This window comes from Pecten maximus, chromosome 13, assembly GCF_902652985.1.
Source record: "Pecten maximus chromosome 13, xPecMax1.1, whole genome shotgun sequence".
Lineage (NCBI taxonomy): Eukaryota > Metazoa > Mollusca > Bivalvia > Pectinida > Pectinidae > Pecten > Pecten maximus.
The window spans coordinates 909,415-933,912 of NC_047027.1; the positions used below are offsets into that span (position 1 = coordinate 909,415).

At 36.7% G+C, this 24,498-nt stretch overlaps 1 protein-coding gene across 2 annotated transcripts in view; it reads left to right on the forward strand.

Moving 5' to 3' along the window:
- Positions 1-21,647, forward strand: part of LOC117341320 — a 43,754-nt gene extending 22,107 nt beyond the window's left edge. For both annotated transcript variants that reach the window (XR_004535610.1, XM_033903172.1), the window contains exons 2-4: positions 6,458-6,536; positions 8,340-8,528; positions 20,761-21,647. Coding sequence is in view for 1 of the 2 variants with exons in the window: in XM_033903172.1 (XP_033759063.1) it covers positions 6,458-6,536; positions 8,340-8,528; positions 20,761-20,969 (477 nt within the window). In the remaining variant the exon portion in view is untranslated. The remainder of the gene's footprint in view (positions 1-6,457; positions 6,537-8,339; positions 8,529-20,760) is intronic.
- The last annotated feature ends 2,851 nt before the right edge of the window (positions 21,648-24,498 follow it).

The following is a 24,498-nucleotide window of genomic DNA, read 5'->3' on the forward strand; positions in this document are numbered from 1 at the left end:
ATGGAATTTGATATTACTTTTGGCATTTTATCATTATATATCATAAATCATACATTTTGTCATGTTTAGAATATTTATCCAGATACCATTTTCTTAACATCTGTTTAATTTTGACACATAATGCCTCGATAACATTACAAATACAGATTTCACATTTACATATTTTTATTCACTACATAAATTACATATGACAATGAATGTGTACCATACATGCAGATAGTCTTGTGGTTTGTTTTAATTTGATGGTTACATTTTAGGAACATAAGTGTTTTCAACTAGAAGCAATATGTATACCTTGCTTTAAAACTTCCGGTTTGGCCAGTAATTGTTATAAAGTTCTTTTGGTGTTAACCGACAACTGAGTAGGTGGGCTCAACCTGCTGATAACTTTTCAAATGAATTAATTCAGAAACAGAGTTATACTGGGAGTACGAAATGAGTAATTAAGTTTCACCTGCATAGTGTATATTTTACAAACCATACAATATCATATAATGTTCATCAACATTATCATCATTAATATATAATACTTAAATATCACTTAGTATATGGTTAAATAGAATGATTGTAGAATAAATATACATGTAACATCTTTTAGAAATCATACAAAATAAAGGTAATAATATGTCGTTGTACGGTACAGTAATAGGATTTCAATTTTACAATTATTTTTTATGTAATTAATTAAATGACAATTACATGTAATTGAATTTTCCTTCCATTACAAACTATACCAATTACATCAACAATCACTGAAAGGTTTTGAGACAATACATAATAAATTAATGTTTGATTTCCTGGCAGTAAATGGTCATGTAATACTCACTTTTAGGAGTTGATATTATCAATCAAACTAACACACCACGATCGAGGATCTGAAATAATGGCAAGGAATTAAAATTTATTTCTTATTAATTTGTGGATTAAAAATGTATTCTTGTTTTTGTGCGTGTTATTATCATTTGTCATGTATTTATTTATTTATTTGATATGGTCTACAACCTATAAAAGTGTCCTGGTCTTATAAGACGATAAATGTAAACAAATTTTTCTGGAAAGGACTATGGCGTAGAGGAAGGTAATTATTTAAGCAATTCGATACAAAATTAATCGCCTCTGTCCGCTTTCATTCAGAAGCTTGAAAATATCACATAAATTACGTTTTTATACAAGCTTTCGAATCGCATATAGACGTTTATCGACCACATCTAATATAACATTGAAAATGGCGGAATACTCGGCAAGGAAACCACCATAAATTTCGGAATTAAAACAAACAGGTAAATAATGAGTATTTCGGTGATAATAAGATATGAAAAATTACTTTAACATTCACAGATAAATGCTGACACCTTGTTTTTGCGTGACATTTAGTATGAAGATAATAAAATAAATTTCAATTTCACTCACATTTTCACGTGCTCCACGTAGCAACTCGCAAACTGTCATGGCGAATTTAGACTTCCGGATTACCTCCCTTTACTCACCTTCTAGCGATAACGGAAGTCCCTGACATGTATACTACGTCTATTCAATGTTACGCATGATTGGACCGCACGTTCAAATGTATCCTGGAAATACATTTACCCGGTATACGAGACACTCAAAGAAATGAATAAGTGAAGTAAATAGAATCTTTTAAAATTAGTTAACTCACCACAGTCTGAATTCCGTGCCTGTATCCACGTAAATAAGTCACCCGACCACAGGTAATCAAAACACCGCCATTTCTCACGGCATACCTTACCTGTAGAGAAACTTCCGCACGTGCACTTCCGCTCTATCCATCCTTCCATTCGTACCATACAAATACGCGCACACGATTCACAAATAAAACAGCCATAACACATAGATATAAATATTCATATATAAATACATGCGATCGTGACATATATATTTTAAATCTTTTTTGAATGTTTTACTAGTTGGGTGACACCTGAAGGTTGTCACAGAAAGATTGAAGCGTAGTGTATTGCGATAACTCTGTTTCAGCAGTTTTCATCAATATCGCTCAATATCTGAATTTCAACAAATGAGAAGACTCAAGTGGTAATTGTTGGGCCGCAGGGGCGAGTGGTTAAGGTGTCCCAACATGTTTAGGTCACCTGAGACGAAGTCTCAAGTGACCTATTCTAATCGCCTTTTGTCCGTCGTCGTCCGTCGTGCGTCGTGCGTCGTGCGTCCGTAAACTTTTTACATTTTCGACTTCTTCTCCAAAACCACTTAACATAATTCAATGAAATTTGGCAGAAAGTTTCTATGGCTGAAGGTCAACCAAAATTGTGAATTATATGGTCCCCACCCCCCAGGGGCCTGAGGGGTGGGGCCAAAAAGGGTCAAATTGACTAAAATTTCAAAAAACTTCTTCTCTACTCTCAGATATGGTAGAATCAAATACTCTTCATAGATGGAAGGGTCTAAAGGTGCTTTACCAAAATTGTGAATTTCATGACCCTGGGGTCTCACGTTTGCCCCTGGGTAGGGGGTAAACTTTACTATATTTTATATAGGGAAATCACATTTTTGACTATTATTTGTTGGATTTCCATTGGAAATCATTCTAACTTGGTTCAAATTATCAGCATGGGATGACAGTTTGATGGTATGTACATGTTGGCCCTGGTTGACCCCCAGGGGCTGGTGGGCGGGGCCAAAAAGGGTCAAATTGACTGAAATTTCAAAAATCTTCTTCTCTACTCTCAGATATGTTAGAATCAAATACTCTTCATAGATGGAAGGGTCTTAAGGTGCTTTACCAAAATTGTGAATTTCATGACCCAGGGGTCTCACGTTTGCCCCTGGGTAGGGGGTAAACTTTACTATATTTTATATAGGGAAATCACATTTTTGACTATTATTTGTTGGATTTCCATTGGAATTCATTCTAACTTGGTTCAAATTATCAGCATTGGATTACAGTTTGATGTTGTGTACAGGTTGGCCCTGGTTGACCCCCAGGGGCTGGTGGGCGGGGCCAAAAAGGGTCAAATTGACTGAAATTTCAAAAATCTTCTTCTCCACTCTCAGATATGTTAGAATCAAATACTCTTCATAGATGGAAGGGTCTTAAGGTGCTTTACCAAAATTGTGAATTTCATGACCCTGGGGTCTCACGTTTGCCCCTGGGGAGGGGGTAAACTTTACTATAGTTTATATAGGGAAATCACATTTTTGACAATTATTTGTTGGATTTGTATTGGAATTCATTCTAACTTGGTTAACATTATCAGCATGGGATGACAGTTTGATGGCATGCAGATGTTTGCCCTGACTGACCCCCAGGGGCTGATGGGCAGTGCTAAAAAGGGCCAAATTGACTGAAATTTCAAAAATCTTCTTCTCAAGACCGAAATAAGTTGGAATCAAATACTCTTTAAAGTTGGAAGGGTCTTAAGATGCTTTACTAAAATTGTGAATTTCATGAACCTGGGGTCTCAAGTTTGCCCCTGGGAAGGGGTAAACTTTACTATAGTTTATATAGGGAAATCACATTTTTGACTATAATTTGTTTGATTTGTATTGGAATTCATTCTAATTTGGTTAACATTATCAGCTTGGGATGGCAGTTTGATGGCATGCAGATGTTTGCCCTGACTGACCCCCAGGGGCTGATGGGCGGGGCTAAAAATGGTCAAATTGGCTGAAATTTCAAAAATCTTCTTCTAAAGACCGAAATAAGGTAGAATCAAATACTCTTTAAAGTTGGAAGGGTCTTAAGATGCTCTACTAAAATTTATTAATTTAATGACCCGGGGGTCATAAGTTTGCCCCTGGGGAGGGGTTAAATTTTACTATAGTTTATATAGGGAAATTACATTTTTGACTGATTTGTTTGTTTTTTATTGGAATTCATTCTAACTTGGTTAACATTTTCAGCATGGGATGAAAGTTTGATAATATGCATATGTTGGCCCTAACTGACCCCTGAGGGCTGATGGGCGGGGCCAAAAAGGGTAAATTAAATTAACTGAAATATTTCAAATCTCAGGTGACCGTTAAGGCCCATGGGCCTCTTGTTAGCTCACCGGTTACGAGTTAATGCTGTCACCCCGGCGTCCCACCCCAAAACTTTTTTGAGTAAGTTTTTGGAAAGCTTGTAAGTCACAAATGTATACGACTTATGCCCTTCTAAGCTGGTCTATACATTCATTAGAGTTCTTGGAGTGATGTTATGGCAAAATCCATTTTTGGACTTAACTTTATTGTACCTTCTTATTTGGTTTATACATCCATGAGATGTTTAGGAGCGACACAAAATTTCAAAATGACATGCTTATACCTGCAATCATTAATTGCACTTGTATCACTAGCTGTCCATCTCAGGGTTGCGAGTTCGAAATCTACGTGGGGCAGTTACTTGGTACTGACCGTAGGTGGGTGTTTTTTCTCCGGGTTCCTCTAGCTTTCTTCCACCACCAAAACCAGGCCTTAAATGGCCCTGCCTTTTAATAGGACGTCAAACAAAAATAAGTAAAACTGTCTTGTTGCCAAGAAAATGAAACCAATAAAGTTGAATTTGCTATTAAAATATAATGATCTTCCTAGTGTTTTGTGGTATAGATGTGTAGATGAAGTAATTGTAGATGAAGAGTTGAATAATGACGAATTCGTCGATTGGTGGTTCCTCTGTTTAATGATGCAGGAATGTATATGATGTGTCCGTTCGCAGACGGCTAAGAGCGACCTTGTCCGTGCAAAGCACGACCGAAGGACTGCCGTGTCCGTGCAAAACACGGGAAGGAATGACTCGAACATCCAAGTTGTTTAGAGAACCGAGGTCCATCTAATTACTGACAAATTAACTAACATGTGTACATGTAGATATGATTATTTACAGGTTCTATAATTATATAAACTTCTACTGAACATATAACAGTACATTTCGTTTCTATGCAATTTAAAAGATTTCAAATTAGATATAATTTGACATCAAGCGTAAGCAAAATAGTCGAAATTAACACTTATTTTTAACAGGTAGATTTAACAGGTTAAATCAAAACTATGTACATGTAGTACATTTCTATGCAATAAATATAAAAAAAACATTGGTAGAATTTAACGAAATCTATCCTTAACTCATTAGAATGAATAGCATACAGAATACTGGTAATATTGCCGACCTTGTCCGTGAAAAGCACGACCGAAGGACTGCCGTGTCGTGCAAAGCACGGGAAGGTATGACTCGAAGGCTGCTCTTTCATAATGATCATGATGTGCATCGGCCGGACAGATAAATTTCCCCTAACTTAATATGGTAATGGGATTCGTGACCTGAAGTCTACATGTAAACACCACATTCATTAGAACTATAAGATAATTTGATACAACCAGTAATACACGAACATGGTATAGATAGCATCCAAGTTGTTTAGAGAACCGAGGTCCATCTAATTACTGGCAAATTAACTTACATGTGTACCTATAATTATATAATCTTCTACTGAACATATAATAGTACACAGTCCCATAATACCGCTTAAAAACGGACAATATCTAAATTTAGACCAATCAGAGGCCAGGAAATGGTGACCATTTTGGTAAAACGTGAAAATGAGGTGACCAGAGGGACCTGTGTCCCATAATGTACCTATATATCAAATTTCATATCCGACAATATCCCAATTTCAACAAATATACTCAAAAAATAGAATTTAACTCTTTCAGATAGGGATATCCTAGATTTGATGGAATTGACTCTCTCCAATATTAATCTTGGGAGAAAATTGTTAATAAAACAATACTTGCGCGAGGAGAATACCATTTTTTGTATGATTTCTTCAGTGGAATATAATGATACAAATGAGAGAAGAAAAATTGTTTGTTTCTTTGACAAACCCATTTCATTAAATAAATATTTCGAGACTTTCCCCATAGTTCAAAGACCGTTTCAGTGTCTTTGTCAGTGGTCCGTGTCGAGGAGATTGTCTTTTTTTTTTAATTTGCAACTTCTTCAGTTGTGTTGGTGGGAATCATTAATAAGTTCATGATCAATCATTATCACATCGATAATTGATTGATCATGCATAGAACTTAGAAATATCTAGAAAAGCATTATTATGAATGGTACATTATAATTACCCAGGTAATTTAATATCAAGAACCGTTTTTAACCACAGATGAAAACTAGGTAATAACTATGTTTTAAATAGTTTAATGTGATTTGGTTTGGTTTGGTTTATCTTGTTTTACGTCCTATTAACAGCTAAGGTCATTTAAGGACGGCCTCCCGTGCGTGCGACATGTATGCGTGTGATGAGTGCGTATGTGTGTTTTGGGAGGCTGCGGTATGTTTGTGTTAAGTCTCCTTGTGATAGGCCGGATCTTTTGCCGATTTAGAGTGCTACCTCACTGAAGCATACTGCTGAAGACATCCAGCAGGACGACCCTCCCGGTTATTTATAGGAGCTGTTTCGCAATAGATGTTAATCAAAAGTTTATTTTACGATTTTTTTTGCAGAGATCATGTGATTTGTTGAACTGTCCCCCGAATACTCAATGCCTCAAGTTACGAGACAACACAGCTTTATGTCACCCAGGTAACGTCACATATTATATAACATGAATACCTCCGGGTTAGGACGGTAGTTATGTGATGGGTGTTATGATACTGATAACAGGGATGTTATGTGATGGGTGTTATGATGCTGATAACAGGGTAGTTATGTGATTGGTGTTATGATACTGATAACAGGGATGTTATGTGATGGATGTTTTGATACTGATAACAGGGTAGTTATGTGATTGGTGTTTTTATACTGATAACAGGGTAGTTATGTGATGGGTGTTATGACACTGATAACAGGGTAGTTATGTGATGGGTGTTTTTATACTGATAACAGGGTAGTTATGTGGTGGGTGTTTGTATACTGATAACAGGGTAGTTATGTGATTGGTGTTATGATACTGATAACAGGGATGTTATGTGATGGGTGTTTTGATACTGATAACATGGTAGTTATGTGATGGGTGTTATGATACTGATAACAGGGATGTTATGTGATGGGTGTTTTTATACTGATAACAGGGATGTTATGTGATGGGTGTAATGATACTGATAACAGGGTAGTTATGTGATGAGTGTGTTGATACTGATAACAGGGTAGTTACGTGATGGTTGTTATGATACTGATAACAGGGATGTTATGTGATGGGTGTTTTGATACTGATAACAGGGTAGTTATGTGATGGGTGTTATGATACTGATAACAGGGTAGTTACGTGATGGTTGTTATGATACTGATAACAGGGATGTTATGTGATGGGTGTTTTGATACTGATAACAGGGTAGTTATGTGATGGGTGTTATGATACTGATAACAGGTAGTTATGTGATGGTTGTTATGATACTGATAACAGGGTAGTTATGTGATGGGTGTTTTGATACTGATAACAGGGTAGTTATGTGATGGGTGTTTTGATACTGATAACATGGTAGTTATGTGATGGGTGTTATGATACTGATAACAGGGATGTTATGTGATGGGTGTTTTTATACTGATAACAGGGATGTTATGTGATGGGTGTAATGATACTGATAACAGGGTAGTTATGTGATGAGTGTGTTGATACTGATAACAGGGTAGTTACGTGATGGTTGTTATGATACTGATAACAGGGATGTTATGTGATGGGTGTTTTGATACTGATAACAGGGTAGTTATGTGATGGGTGTTATGATACTGATAACAGGGTAGTTATGTGATGGGTGTTATGATACTGATAACAGGTTAGTTATGTGATGGTTGTTATGATACTGATAACAGGGATGTTATGTGATGGGTGTTATGATACTGATAACAGGGATGTTATGTGATGGGTGTTTTGATACTGATAACAGGGTAGTTATGTGATGGTTGTTATGATACTGATAACAGGGTAGTTATGTGATGGGTGTTTTGATACTGATAACAGGGTAGTTATGTGATTGGTGTTATTACACTGATAACAGGGTAGTTATGTGATTGGTGTTATGACACTGATAATATGGTAGTTATGTGATGGGCGTTTTGACACTGATAACAGGGTAGTTATGTGATGGTTGTTATGATACTGATAACAGGGATGTTATGTGATGGGTGTTTTGATACTGATAACAGGGTAGTTATGTGATTGGTGTTATGATACTGATAACAGGGTAGTTATGTGATGGGTGTTGTGATACTTACAACAAGGTAGTTATGTGATGGGTGTTTTGATACTGATAACAGGGTAGTTATGTGATGGTTGTTATGATACTGATAACAGGGTAGTTATGTGATGGGTGTTTTTATACTAATAACAAGGTAGTTATATGATGGGTGTTTATATACTAATAGCAAGATATATATTTCACGTTTCAGAGACATGCCGACGAACAGACTATCTGTTGTCATCGAAACTGAATTTCTGCTTTAAAATCCATGATCAACAAGTCACTTCCGCAGACGCAGTACAGACGTGTACTGATGAAAACGCCACCCTGGCCGTCATCAATTCTGCTGAGAAAAAGGATTACTATGACAAAGAACATCTCCGCTTCAAATTTTCAAGTAAGTTTAAGAACCAATAGTCGTCCGTATAACAAATGAAAATCTACTGGGGTGTCCAATGACAAAAGGAATTATCTGGGGTCGTACAGACGGTGTCCACGGTCGATAGGAATTATCAGAGGTCGTACAGGGGGTGTCCACGGAAATTCTGTCTTCACTTCAGATATGTACTCCGGGACCCCATGAGATGCGTGCGCATATCACTAGTCATAGCGTGATCAATTACCAGAAAGGGTCGGATGTAAACAATTTTACATTCATTCATTCATTAATTTATTCCACGTATACACGTTTTTATCACATTGTTGGTGGCTTTAATACGCCCAAACTCTGCTATTTGGTGCTGTACCCGAGGGGTCAGCCTTGACCACACGTTGATGTGGTGCGCGTGAATGGCCGCCATCTTGGGAAAAACGAAAAAAAAGTGCAAAGCATCGTTGCGGAGTTTGACTTTGTGGGCCAGATTTTGAATAACATGGAGCCCAGAAACACACATAAAAACCTGTCAAAGGATTTGAAGGGGTCGCCTTAACCTCAAACTGACAAACATGCCTGTAAAAGCAGCACATCAATCAGTGGTGGACAGAGTGAATTGTCAAAGATGACTGATGTTGAGATGGGGAAAACTAACCCCGCGCTTTCGCACCCAGTTGCTAGCACAAGTGCTCAGAGTGATCTAGGGCCTGTGAACCCTAATGTGGGCATGCATGAAATGATGAACAATTTCAAACCAATTATGGACGCCCAATTACAAATGTTACAAGAAATGCGATCTTCGGAGAGGTACGACAGACAGGACGACATAGATCGTCAGTACCAGAGTGACGAAGAATTCATGGACGTTTGTGAACGCATTGACGAATTTTTAATATCGTCCAATGACGAAGGAGAGGACAACAGTGCATCCAATTTGGGACAAACACCAGTGTCCGTGGGGGAAGTTGACGATGAATTCCCGAGTGCATGAAGGTACTCGTGCAAGACTTCAGTCGCGAGGAAAATACTGGACCAAAAATGGCAAATGAACAAGAGGCCCAATGGGCCTTTATCGCTCACCTGGCTCTACAGCAACTTTGAAGTTGATTGAGGTCATTTCTAAAGATACTATGTTGATTACCTCTTTATTCAAATATCATTGTAAGCTAGTTTTATTCATATTAAACATTTTCTAATCCTTCATTCCAGCATTCTATTGGCCTAATATCAGGTCTTGGAGGCTCTTGGCTATCGCAGAATTATTGTTTACAGATTTAAGCCGATTTCAACCCTGTTACCTTGAATGTAGGTCAAGGTCATTTATTTGAACAAAATTGGTAGCCCTTCACCCCAGCATGCTACAGGCCCAATATCAAGTCCCTGGGCCTCTTGGTTATTGAGAAGAAGTCGTTTGAAGATTATAGCATATTCGACCCATGTGACCTTGAATGAAGGTCAATGTCATTTATTTGAACAAACTTTGTAGCCCTTCACCCCAGCATGCTACAGGCCCAATATCAAGTCCCTGGGCCTCTTGGTTATTGAGAAGAAGTCGTTTGAAGATTATAGCCTATTTGACCCATGTGACCTTGAATGAAGGTCAAGGTCATTTATTTGAACAAACTTTGTAGCCCTTCACCCCAGCATGCTACAGGCCCAATATCAAGTCCCTGGGCCTCTTGGTTATTGAGAAGAAGTCGTTTGAAGATTAAATCCTATTTGACCCATGTGACCTTGAATGAAGGTCAAGGTCATTTATTTGAACAAACTTTGTAGCCCTTCACTCCAGCATGCTACAGGCCCAATGTCAAGTCCCTGGGCCTCTTGGTTATTGAGAAGAAGTCGTTTGAAGATTATAGCCTATTTGACCCATGTGACCTTGAATGAAGGCCAAGGTCATTTATTTCAACAAACTTTGTAGCCCTTCACCCCAGCATGCTACATGCCCAATATCAAGTCCCTGGGCCTTTTGGTTATTAAGAAGAAGTTGTTTGAATGAAAAAGTTGACGGCCGGACGGACGGACTGACGACGGACGCCGCACCACGGCATAAGCTCACTTGCCCTTCGGGCAGGTGAGCTAAAAACTAGCCAGTCTCTTAACGTACATGCTAACAAAACAAAATGCCGGATGAGAAGCTTAAGGCAAAGCTAGATGCGTATCCAAGGCCAGAAAATATGGAAAACTTACAAGCAACTCGGGTCAATCCCGAAATTTGGCGAAAGTCCGACACAAAAAGTCGGGACATTCGTGAGCAGAAGGCACACAAGAGGAAAGCAAAAGGCCTTACTTCCCTCGCTCAGCTCATTCAAATGTTGACTGATGGGGGAAAAGACAAATCTCTCAACGCGAGGTCAAACATCGACGAGTATTTATAATTGGCTATTGACAGTTTCACCCTGATTGGAAGCGCATTACAGGAGATTAGCCAGCGTCAGCGAGAGCTGTTCCGCCCCGATCTAAACAATGAATTTGGATTATTGTGTTCCAAATACAACCCGGTAACAACTCAGTTGTTCGGTGACGATCTTCCGAAAGCCATGAAGGACATTAGTGACACACACAAAGTCGCCCTTCGAGTGAGCTCGGGAGCGGACTATCACACCTATTCAGGCATGAAGGGACAATCGAAGTATTCGAACCGGGGAAAGTTCCCGAAAAACCACCCATACCAGGGGGACAGAGGGTATCATCACCAGGGACAAGGTGGATATAAACAATTTTTTCAATCCCAGCAACAGATGACTGGAAAGAAACCCTGGACAAAAAAACTACAAGAAGGGACAGGGGAGGAAGTAAACCACCTCGCTGTACAGACCTTGTCGGTTTACACAAATGACCAGGTGAGTGATCGTGATGACTGGGCATTATTTATGTCCCACACTCGAACGAAATTACCCTACTATGTACAGAATTACCAGGCAGGTTGTTTAAGTAAGCATCATTCCTTTTGGAGGACATTGACGTCTGATTTTGTCAGACTCTATAAACGGAGTCAAACTTGAGTTTTTTGAAAATCCAGCTGATATGGCCTGCATGCCTGAATAGGTGTGATAGTCCGCTCCCGAGCTCACTCGAAGGGCGACTTTGTGTGTGTCACTAATGTCCTTCATGGCTTTCGGAAGATCGTCACCGAACAACTGAGTTGTTACCGGGTTGTATTTGGAACACAATAATCCAAAGCTGATATGGGAAAACATAACCCAGTTCAATATAAATTCGATGAAGAAGAAAAAGACTCCATAAGCAAAGAAATTACAAAATTGCTACTGAAAGGTGTGATTAAAGAAGTTCGTCACACAACTGGCGAATTCATATCAAACATGTTCGTACGCCCTATAAAAGATGTTAGTGTGAGATTAATTTTAGATCTGAAAGACTTAAACGAGTCAATAATTTATCGCCATTTCAAAATGGACACTCTCAAAACAGCAAAAGGTCTCATGACGGAGAATTGTTTCATGGCTTCCATAGACTGGAAAGATGCTTACTACTCTGTGCCTGTATCTGGAACATCTGGAATGTATCAGAAATATCTCCGCTTTACATTTGAGGGGAAACTTATCAATTTACAGCAATGCCTGATGGTCTTTCATCTGCACCTAAGATGTTCACTAAAAATACAAAGCCATTCTTCTCTAGTCTGAGAAAACTTGGACATTTGAACACGTCGTATATTGATGATTCACTACTACTGGGTGACACAGTAGAGGAATGTCGTTCAAATGTCTTATTGTCACAACAAACAGGATTTGTTGTTCACCCAGAAAGGTCAGTGTTTGAGCCAAGTCAAATTATTGAGTATTTAGGCTTTATATAAACTCAAAAAACATGACACTTTCATTGACACAGAAACAAATCTTACAAAATTAAACAAGTGTGCGAGACATTAGTGGTGAAGCCTGCCCCGACAATACAGGAGGTGGCTCAATACATAGGACTAATGGTTTCCAGTTTTCCGGGTGTTCAATATGGTCAGGCATATTATAGATCACTGGAACATGACAAAATACAGGTGGGGTGTGCTGCTGGGTGTCTTCGGCAGTATGCTTCAGTGAGGTAGCACTATAAATCGGCAAAAGTTCCGGCCTATCACAAGGAGACTTAACACGAACATACCGCAGCCTCCCAAAACACACATACGCACTCACCACACGCATACATGTCGCACGCACGGGAGGCCGTCCTTAAATGACCTTAGCTGTTAATAGGACGTTAAACAAAATAAACCAAACCAAACCAAGCATTAAAACTTACAAAGGGTAATTTTGATAGTCATGTGTATATATCTAATGATAGCAAAGATGACTTACAATGGTGGATTTCAAACATTGAAAATGTACAAAGAAACATCTGTCATGGTTCACCAGACATAATACTGACCTCTGATGCTTCACAATTGGGGTGGGGAGGAGTATTACATCACAATTTGTGCCAGCTGGCTACAAGTACATGTAATTGTCCTACTGCAGGTGGGAATTGGTCCATTTTTGAGGCACAAGAACATATAAATTACTTAGGATTGAAAGCAGCGTGGTTCACCATGCTAGTATTTTGTAAAAATTCTACAGTTAATTATTCAACATCAGACTCAATATGGACAATACCACTGCAATAGCTTATGTTTCACACATGGGAGGAAAAATTATGTTGACTTACTAAAGAAATGTGGGCCTGGTCCACAGCGAAACATATCTGGTTATCTGCAGCACATATCCCAGGTTGTGATAACACAGCAGCTGATGCTGAAAGCAGACAAAATCATGAAATTACAGAATGGAAGCCTTTTTATTACATTTTCACCAAAATCACAGAAATTTGGGGAACACCACATGTTGATCTGTTTGCCCTAGGTTGAATAATTAACTTCCAAAGTTTGTATCGTGGAAGCCTGATACATTTGCTATGGCTGTAGATGCTTTCTCGATAACCTGGCAATCAGAAGAAATTGTATACATGTTTCCACCCTTTACGCTGATTGGAAAAACTATGGACAAGATTTTGGAGGACCAATCGGAAGTTATTCTAATTCTCCATATTGGACCACTCAATCATGGTCCCCACAATTAGCTAGGTGTTTAAGTGACTGTGTTTATATTCTACCCAGGGAGAAGAGTACCCACAGCAACGCACACCTACAAACCACTAGCCTTCCAAAAATAAGACTGATGGCCTGTTGCCTTTCAGGAAATCCATCAAAAGCCTCGACCTTTTGGAGGACGCTTAACACATTCTCGTGTCGTCATGGAGACAAGGAACTGTGCGACAATACCAAACTTATACGTCTCAGTGGGTACGATATTGTGATGAGAGACGAATACCTACTTTGTCACCCACAGGCGGACATGTGTTGAACTTTTTAACACATCTTTTCCAAAAGGGAATAGGTTACAGTGCAGTAAATACGGCTAAATCAGCCTTGTCGTCCTTCATTTACATAGATGGTGTGCCGTGTGGGAATCACACACACATTCAACGATTTCTGAAAGGAGTATTTCAGTTGCAACCGGCACTACCGAAAAACAATGTTACCCAGGACACTGAGATAGTCTTGGAGTATGTACGCCAACTGGATACAACAATATTAAAAATGTTGACATATAAAACAGTTATTTTGTTGGTACTCTCCACAGGACAAGGGGCGCAGAGTCTGCATCCACTAAATATTAGGAATGTGACCCTTTCAGACACTTGTGTTAAATTCAGGTTTGGTGACATTCTAAAAACCAAGGTGAGATAACACTGGGGGAGTTTAATTATGTAAACCTGTGTGTGGCGGAAACGCTAAAAATTATCCCAACAGAACAGAACTCTTGAGGGACAACTCGGAAGGCGGCAAGCTTTTTATAAGTTTTCACAAACCATATTCACCGGTTTCTGAGGCTACTATATCCAGATGGATAAAATTAGTACTTATTCAGGCGGGCATTGATATGACAGTGTTTACCCCGCACAGCACCAGAGCGGCATCAACCTCTGCTGCATTTAGAGCAAATGTACCAATTCAAACAATTCTCACAACACAGCAGGCTGGAGCAGTGACTCTACATTTGCAAAGTTTACCTTAAACCTCCTGGTGGCACAGATGATAAATTATACCAGCTCAACTGACGCTCCTTATTTATGGAGTTGTTTCCCTTGGACTACTGCAAATTGCTTGGATGTGTTTATGTTTACATGTTGGCTAACAGGCCGAACTGAATGTTTATGCGGTGTGTGGTGTTCTGTATTGACATGGCTATATTACCTTTATTTTCATTAACTTACAGATCAGTCATTATGTTATATAGTATATCTTTAGTAGTTGACAGACATGGCTTTTAGTTTTAGTTTGTTTTGTTGATTTGATATTGTCAACACTTTGATTTCCTTAATACACTGAACTCTTGTTCTCTACATAATTGTTGTGGTTGTTTGTTTCGTGAACACTCTCTTTTAACCTCTCATGGGGTCCCGGATTACCTATCTGAAGTGAAGACAGAATTGTAGAATTAAATGAGACTTACCTGTAAGTTGAAATTTGAGGATAATTCTGTCTTCACTTCAGATGGTACAAAGGCATCACATGCCCACCCTTGGAGGTACCCACCCTTTATGGATATTTTATGTATGTCATACAATTATTATGGGTATTGGGTAGATGTACATGGTTAAGTGTTCTCTCCACGACTTTAAAGAATGACTGGTGATATGCGCACGCATCTCATGTGATCCCTTCGTACCATCTGAAGTGAAGACCGAATTATCATCAAATTATCAATTATCAATTATCATCAACTTACAGGTCAGTCTCATTTAATTCTACAATTATCTGGGGTCATACATGGGTGTCCACTGACGATAGTACGTGCTTTACATATGTTACCGGTAGATGGGTAGGTACCTGATGGTCGTGTTTTAAACTTATAAATCATCGTATCTTTATTACCCTGTCTGGTATCTACATTATATAACATTTTATCTTTATTACCCTGTCTGGTATCTACATTATATAACATTATATCGTTATTACCCTGTCTGGTATCTACATTATATAACATTTTATCGTTATTACCCTGTCTGATATCTACATTATATAACATTTTATCGTTATTACCCTGTCTGATATCTACATTATATAACATTTTATCGTTATTACCCTGTCTGGTATCTACATTATATAATATTTTATCGTTATTACCCTGTCTGGTATCTACATTATATAACATTATATCTTTATTACCCTGTCTGGTATCTACATTATATAACATTTTATCGTTATTACCCTGTCTGGTATCTACATTATATAACATTTTATCGTTATTACCCTGTCTGGTATCTACATTATATAACATTGTATATTTATTACCCTGTCTGGTATCTACATTATATAACATTTTATCGTTATTACCCAGGCTGGTATCTACATTATATAACATTTTATCGTTATTACCCTGTCTGGTATCTACATTATATAACATTATATCGTTATTACCCTGTCTGGTATCTACATTATATAACATTTTATCGTTATTACCCTGTCTGGTATCTACATTATATAACATTTTATCGTTATTACCCAGTCTGGTATCTACATTATATAACATTTTATCGTTATTACCCTGTCTGATATCTACATTATATAACATTTTATCGTTATTACCCTGTCTGATATCTACATTATATAACATTTTATCGTTATTACCCTGTCTGATATCTACATTATATAACATTTTATCGTTATTACCCTGTCTGGTATCTACATTATATAACATTTTATCGTTATTACCCTGTCTGGTATCTACATTATATAACATTGTATCTTTATTACCCTGTCCGGTATCTACATTATATATCATTGTATCGTTATTACCCAGTCTGATATCTACATTATATAACATTTTATCTTTATTACCCTGTCTGGTATCTACATTATATATCATTTTATCTTTATTACCCTGTCTGATATCTACATTATATTACATTATATCTTTATTACCCTGTCTGGTATCTACATTATATAACATTTTATCTTTATTACCCTGTCTGGTATCTACATTATATATCATTTTATCTTTATTACCCTGTCTGGTATCTACATTATATAACATTTTATCGTTATTACCCTGTCTGGTATCTACATTATATAACATTGTATCTTTATTACCCTGTCTGATATCTACATTATATAACATTGTATCTTTATTACCCAGTCTGGTATCTACATTATATAACATTTTATCGTTATTACCCTGTCTGGTATCTACATTATATAACATTTTATCGTTATTACCCAGTCTGATATCTACATTATATAACATTTTATCTTTATTACCTTGTCTGATATCTACATTATATAACATTTTATCGTTATTACCCTTGTCTGGTATCTACATTATATAACATTTTATCGTTATTACCCTGTCTGATATCTACATTATATAACATTTTATCGTTATTACCCTGTCTGGTATCTACATTATATAACATTTTATCGTTATTACCCTGTCTGGTATCTACATTATATAACATTTTATCTTTATTACCCTGTCCGATATCTACATTATATAATATTATATCTTTATTACCCTGTCTGGTATCTACATTATATATCATTGTATAACATTTTATCGTTATTACCCTGTCTGGTATCTACATTATATAACATTTTATCGTTATTACCCTGTCTGATATCTACATTATATAACATTGTATCTTTATTACCCTGTCTGATATCTACATTATATATCATTGTATCTTTATTACCCTGTCTGATATCTACATTATATAACATTTTATCGTTATTACCCTGTCTGGTATCTACATTATATAACATTTTATCGTTATTACCCTGTCTGGTATCTACATTATATAACATTATATCGTTATTACCTTGTCTGGTATCTACATTATATAACATTTTATCGTTATTACCCTGTCTGGTATCTACATTATATAACATTTTATCGTTATTACCCTGTCTGGTATCTACATTATATAACATTTTATCGTTATTACCCTGTCTGATATCTACATTATATAACATTATATCTTTATTACCCTGTCTGGTATCTACATTATATAACATTATATCGTTATTACCCTGTCTGGTATCTACATTATATAACATTATATCGTTATTACCCTGTCTGATATCTACATTATATAACATTTTATCGTTATTACCCAGTCTGGTATCTACATTATATAACATTTTATCTTTATTACCCTGTCTGGTATCTACATTATATAACATTATATCTTTATTACCCTGTCTGATATCTACATTATATAACATTTTATCGTTATTACCCAGTCTGGTATCTACATTATATAACATTTTATCGTTATTACCCTGTCTGATATCTACATTATATAACATTTTATCTTTATTACCCTGTCTGGTATCTACATTATATAACATTATATAACATTTTATCTTTATTACCCTGTCTGGTATCTACATTATATAACATTTTATCGTTATTACCCTGTCTGGTATCTACATTATATAACATTATATCTGTATTACCCTGTCCGATATCTACATTATATAACATTATATCTTTATTACCCTGTCTGATGTCTACATTATATAACATTGTATCTTTATTACCCTGTCTGATATCTGCATTATATAACATTATATCTTTATTACCCTGTCCGGTATCTACATTATATATCATTCTATCTTTATTACCCTGTCCGATATCTACATTATATAACATTGTATCTTTATTACCCTGTCTGGTATCTACATTATATATCATTGTATAACATTTTATCTTTATTACCCTGTCTGGTATCTACATTATATAACATTATATCGTTATCACCCTGTCTGATATCTACATTATATAGCATTGTATATTTATTACCCTGTCTGATATCTACATTATATTACATTATATCTTTATTACCCTGTCTGGTATCTACATTATATAACATTATATCTTTATTACCCTGTCTGGTATCTACATTATATAACATTGTATCTTTATTACCCAGTCTGGTATCTACATTATATAACATTGTATCGTTATTACCCTGTCTGATATCTACATTATATAACATTATATCGTTATTACCCTGTCTGATATCTACATTATATAACATTGTATCTTTATTACCCTGTCTGGTATCTACATTATATATCATTATATAACATTTTATCGTTATTACCCTGTCTGGTATCTACATTATATAACATTATATCGTTATTACCCTGTCTGATATCTACATTATATAACATTGTATCTTTATTACCCTGTCTGGTATCTACATTATATAACATTTTATCTTTATTACCCTGTCTGGTATCTACATTATATAACATTTTATCGTTATTACCCAGTCTGGTATCTACATTATATAACATTTTATCTTTATTACCCTGTCTGATATCTACATTATATAACATTTTATCGTTATTACCCTCTCTGGTATCTACATTATATAACATTGTATCTTTATTACCCTGTCCGATATCTACATTATATAACATTTTATCGTTATTACCCTGTCTGATATCTACATTATATAACATTGTATCTTTATTACCCTGTCCGGTATCTACATTATATAACATTTTATCGTTATTACCCTGTCTGATATCTACATTATATAACATTTTATCGTTATTACCCAGTCTGATATCTACATTATATAACATTATATCGTTATTACCCTGTCTGGTATCTACATTATATAACATTTTATCGTTATTACCCTGTCTGGTATCTACATTATATAACATTTTATCTTTATTACCCTGTCTGGTATCTACATTATATAATATTTTATCGTTATTACCCTGTCTGGTATCTACATTATATAACATTTTATCTTTATTACCCTGTCTGGTATCTACATTATATAACATTTTATCTTTATTACCCTGTCTGATATCTACATTATATAATATTATATCTTTATTACCCTGTCTGATATCTACATTATATAACATTGTATCTTTATTACCCAGTCTGGTATCTACATTATATAACATTTTATCGTTATTACCCTGTCTGGTATATCCATTGTATATCATTTTATCGTTATTACCCTGTCTGATATCTACATTATATAACATTTTATCGTTATTACCCTGTCTGATATCTACATTATATAACATTTTATCGTTATTACCCTGTCTGGTATCTACATTATATAACATTTTATCGTTATTACCTTGTCTGGTATCTACATTATATATCATTATATCTTTATTACCCTGTCTGGTATCTACATTATATAACATTTTATCGTTATTACCCTGTCTGGTATCTACATTATATAACATTTTATCTTTATTACCCTGTCTGGTATCTACATTATATAACATTTTATCTTTATTACCCTGTCTGGTATCTACATTATATAACATTTTATCTTTATTACCCTGTCTGATATCTACATTATATAACATTGTATCTTTATTACCCAGTCTGGTATCTACATTATATAACATTGTATCTTTATTACCCTGTCTGATATCTACATTATATAACATTGTATCTTTATTACCCAGTCTGGTATCTACATTATATAACATTGTATCTTTATTACCCTGTCTGATATCTACATTATATAACATTGTATCTTTATTACCCTGTCTGATATCTACATTATATAACATTTTATCGTTATTACCCTGTCTGATATCTACATTATATAACATTGTATCTTTATTACCCAGTCTGGTATCTACATTATATATCATTATATAACATTTTATCGTTATTACCCTGTCTGGTATCTACATTATATAACATTATATCTTTATTACCCTGTCTGGTATCTACATTATATAACATTTTATCGTTATTACCCTGTCTGGTATCTACATTATATAATATTTTATCGTTATTACCCTGTCTGGTATCTACATTATATAACATTATATCGTTATTACCCTGTCTGATATCTACATTATATAACATTTTATCGTTATTACCCTGTCTGATATCTACATTATATAACATTTTATCGTTATTACCCTGTCTGGTATCTACATTATATAACATTATATCGTTATTACCCTGTCTGGTATCTACATTATATAACATTATATCGTTATTACCCTGTCTGGTATCTACATTATATAACATTATATCGTTATTACCCAGTCTGGTATATCCATTGTATATCATTTTCTATGCTGACCTCTGTATAACATACAGTTGTACTCCGACAGTAATGTATAATATGTTTCTATATCAGCGTAAATTGATTCCTAAGAATACATGACATTATATGTATATATATATCTGTACAGCTCGACTAGGATTCTTCGTCGCCGGGTCATACCTTGGTGGAGTGTGGAAGCTCCCCGGCAACACTATTTTGGACCAGTCCGTTGGTTGGTCCAGGGTCATTATGAACTATGACGGGCCGTGTATGGTTCTGTGGAGGATACCAGCCGAATATGTCCTCGCTGATGTGCCGTGTACAGCAAGGTTTCGCTTCATCTGCGAGCAAAACTAAACTAGTTGGATTTTTTAAGCATTATTTTAAAACGATGTTTTATTACGGAGATTGTATCTATATTACTTTTGTCAATGATATCTACTTTAGATGATCTACCGTGGATTTAGCTGATCAGACACCGATGTTGGTTTTATTGTGTAACGATATTGTGTCACCTCCACCTGACAAACTGACACATTAGTGTCTGTTCACTGTAATCACCCTTACTATAATTGTAAATGACTTTTAAATTAGATACCATTTCATAATGTCGGACTGAATTAATGCTATCTTGTAAAATGTCACGTGACGAATATAAAAAATAGACTGATTTCTAAAAACAGCCACGTGACCAACTTGTCTAAAGTGTCGTAAGATAGAGGTTAATCACGATGGGGACAACTTGGGTCATTTTAAACTAAAGTATTTTTTGTTTTGATTTGTTTTAACTTTTGAATGTCGTGGAGCGAATCAAGTACCCACAATATAATAATTAACACTCTATCGATCGGTCAAGTGTTTTATCTCAAACTCTCACGTCAAGATTGTGTCGAGTAGTTTCTAGTCTTCAGGTGACATTTGATTTCCATGGCGTTGTTGGAACATGTAAAATTTTGTGGCTTGTGTAAGTCTATCGGCATAATCATTTCGATACTGTTAATATGTATGTCTTACTGAATAAAACAATGACACTGTTGTCGGTTTATTGTTTTACCTCGCTGAACGACCATGGCGGAGCGTCCGTCGTCTGTCCGTTATGAACGACCATGGCGCAGCGTCCGTCGTCTGTCCGTTATAAACGACCATGGCGGAGCGTCCGTCGTCTGTCCGTTATAAACGACTCTATGGATGTTGAACATTTCATGTGTAACAACTTTGGAGACTGGAAGCAACTTTGTATAAATGGAGGATCCTTACACGGACATGTTTGTTTGTTTGTGTTTTTTTCATCTTTGTTCTGATAGAGGAATGATAGTACGATTTGGTCCAAATCGGCAAAAGCTTCTTTTCAGTGAAGCAGAACACATGTTGATAAAAAAGGATGGATCAGGTCCCGTGGTTAAAGGGATGGACCAAATAGGTATTGTTTATTCTTCAAAACCCATCGGAAGGCTGGATTCGGACAAAAATTCGGTCTGAATCATTCACGGATAAGAAACAAAGTACTTACTGAATTTTCCATTTCAACAATACAGGCCCCCGGGGTATCTTGCTTTTCGTGATGATAACAGAAAAAAGAAATGAAGCAGCTATAAGTTCAAAACGTTATCTAATGATAAATAAACTAGAGAGATAATTCACAGTTGACATGACTTATAATTATTCGTACAACAGCTGTCCTTGAGTAATCCTTTCCTATCCATTTCCCCAGAATTAAGAATGTTTATCAATCCCACAGTTAACAGTTCTGGGAATTATTGATCCAACAGAATCCACAAAGCTTTCCTTGACAATTGTAAATCAGTTCTGAATAACAATTTGTCTCTCGTGGTATTTATACTATATTGCCAAATCTTTCAAGTACATTCCCCAACCATCAGGCCACATCTACTAACACAATATTATGATACATCTCTCTTCAAGAAAATTTCAGAAAATTTTAGTTACATATGTAAGAGTTGTTTCCCTTCAATCAACACACCGAGCATGTAACACACCCCTCCCTGAAGAAAAGAAAATTTTCCTGAAAAGGAAATTTTCTTTAACTATCAAATCGTACATAACTTCTTGATAAAGCATCAGCCTTTTATGTGTTTGATGTGAAGACCATACTCCGGTCAAACTCCACCCGAGAATTCTTCGATTTTTGTTTTCATTTTCCTAATGATTGTCAAAGGGTTATTGTCTGTATAAACTACCTTTATAGTAGTATAGATATAGACATCAAATTGATTCAAATTGTGCCAAAATTAATGCTTCATATTCCTTCCCAATGTTAGAATAGTTTCGCTGGTGTTTATCAAATTGTTTTCGAGAAATAGCAAATGTGTTGATCAATGTTTTCACCCCGTCCCTGAATCAACACTAACATTGCTGGCATCAAGAAGAAGTTTGAACTGTCAACCGAAATCAGGTACAGTTACAACTGGCGAGCTTCTCAAATACAGACTTACACTAGTCTGAACTCAATAACACTCGTCTGACTAGACTTACACTCGTCTGACCAGACCTACACTCGTCTGACCTGACTTACACTCGTCTGACAAGACTTACACTTGTCTGACCAGACTTACTCGTCTGACCAGACTTACACCCGTATGACCACAATAACACTCGTCTGACCAGACTTACACTCATCTGTCCAGACTTACACTCATCTGTCCAGACTTACACTCATCTGACCAGACTTATACTCGTCTGACCAGAAGTATACCTGTCTGACCTGACTTACACTCGTCTGACCAGACTTACACTCATCTGACCAGACTTATACTCGTCTGACCAGAAGTATACCTGTCTGACCTGACTTACACTCGTCTGACCAGACTTACACTCGTATGACCAGAATTACACTCGTCTGACCAGACCTACACTCGTCTGACCACTCGTCTGACCAGACTTACACTCGTCTGACTAGACCTACACTCGTCTGACCTGACTTTCACTCGTCTGACCAGAATTACACTCGTCTGACCACAATAACACTTGTCTGACCAGACTTACACTCCTCTGACCAGATCTACACTCGTCTGACCAGACTAACACTCGTCTAACCGACTTACACTCGTCTGACCCGACCTACACTCGTCTGACTAGACTTACACTCGTCTGACCTGACTTACACTCGTCTGTCCAGACTTACACTCGTCTGTCCAGACTTACACCCGTCTGACCTGACTAACACTCGTCTGACTAGACTTACACACGTCTGACCTGACTTACACTCGTCTGACCAGACTTACACTCGTCTGACCAGACCTACACTCGTCTGACCAGACTAACACTCGTCTGACCAGACCTACACCCGTCTAACCAGACTTACACCCGTCTGACCAGACTTACACTCGTCTGACTAGACTTACACTCGTCTGACCAGACTTACACCCGTCTGAAAAGACTTACACTCGTCTGACTAGACTTACACTCGTCTGACCAGACGTATACCCGTCTGACCTGACTTACACTCGTCTGACTAGACCTACACTCGTCTGACTAGACTTACACTCGTCTGACCTGACTTACACTCGTCTGACCAGACCTACACACGTCTGACCAGACTTACACTCGTCTGACCAGACTTACACTCGTCTGACCACAATAACACTCGTCTGACTATACTTACACTCGTCTGACCATACTTACACTCGTCTGACCAGACTTACACTCGTCTGACCAGACTTACACTCGTCTGACCACAATAACACTCGTCTGACTAGACTTACACTCGTCTGACCAGACTTACACCCGTCTGACCTGACTTACACTCGTCTGACCAGACCTACACTCGTCTGACCACAATAACACTCGTCTGACCAGACTTACACTCGTCTGACTAGACCTACAGTCGTCTGACCAGACTAACACTCGTCTGACCAGACCTACACTC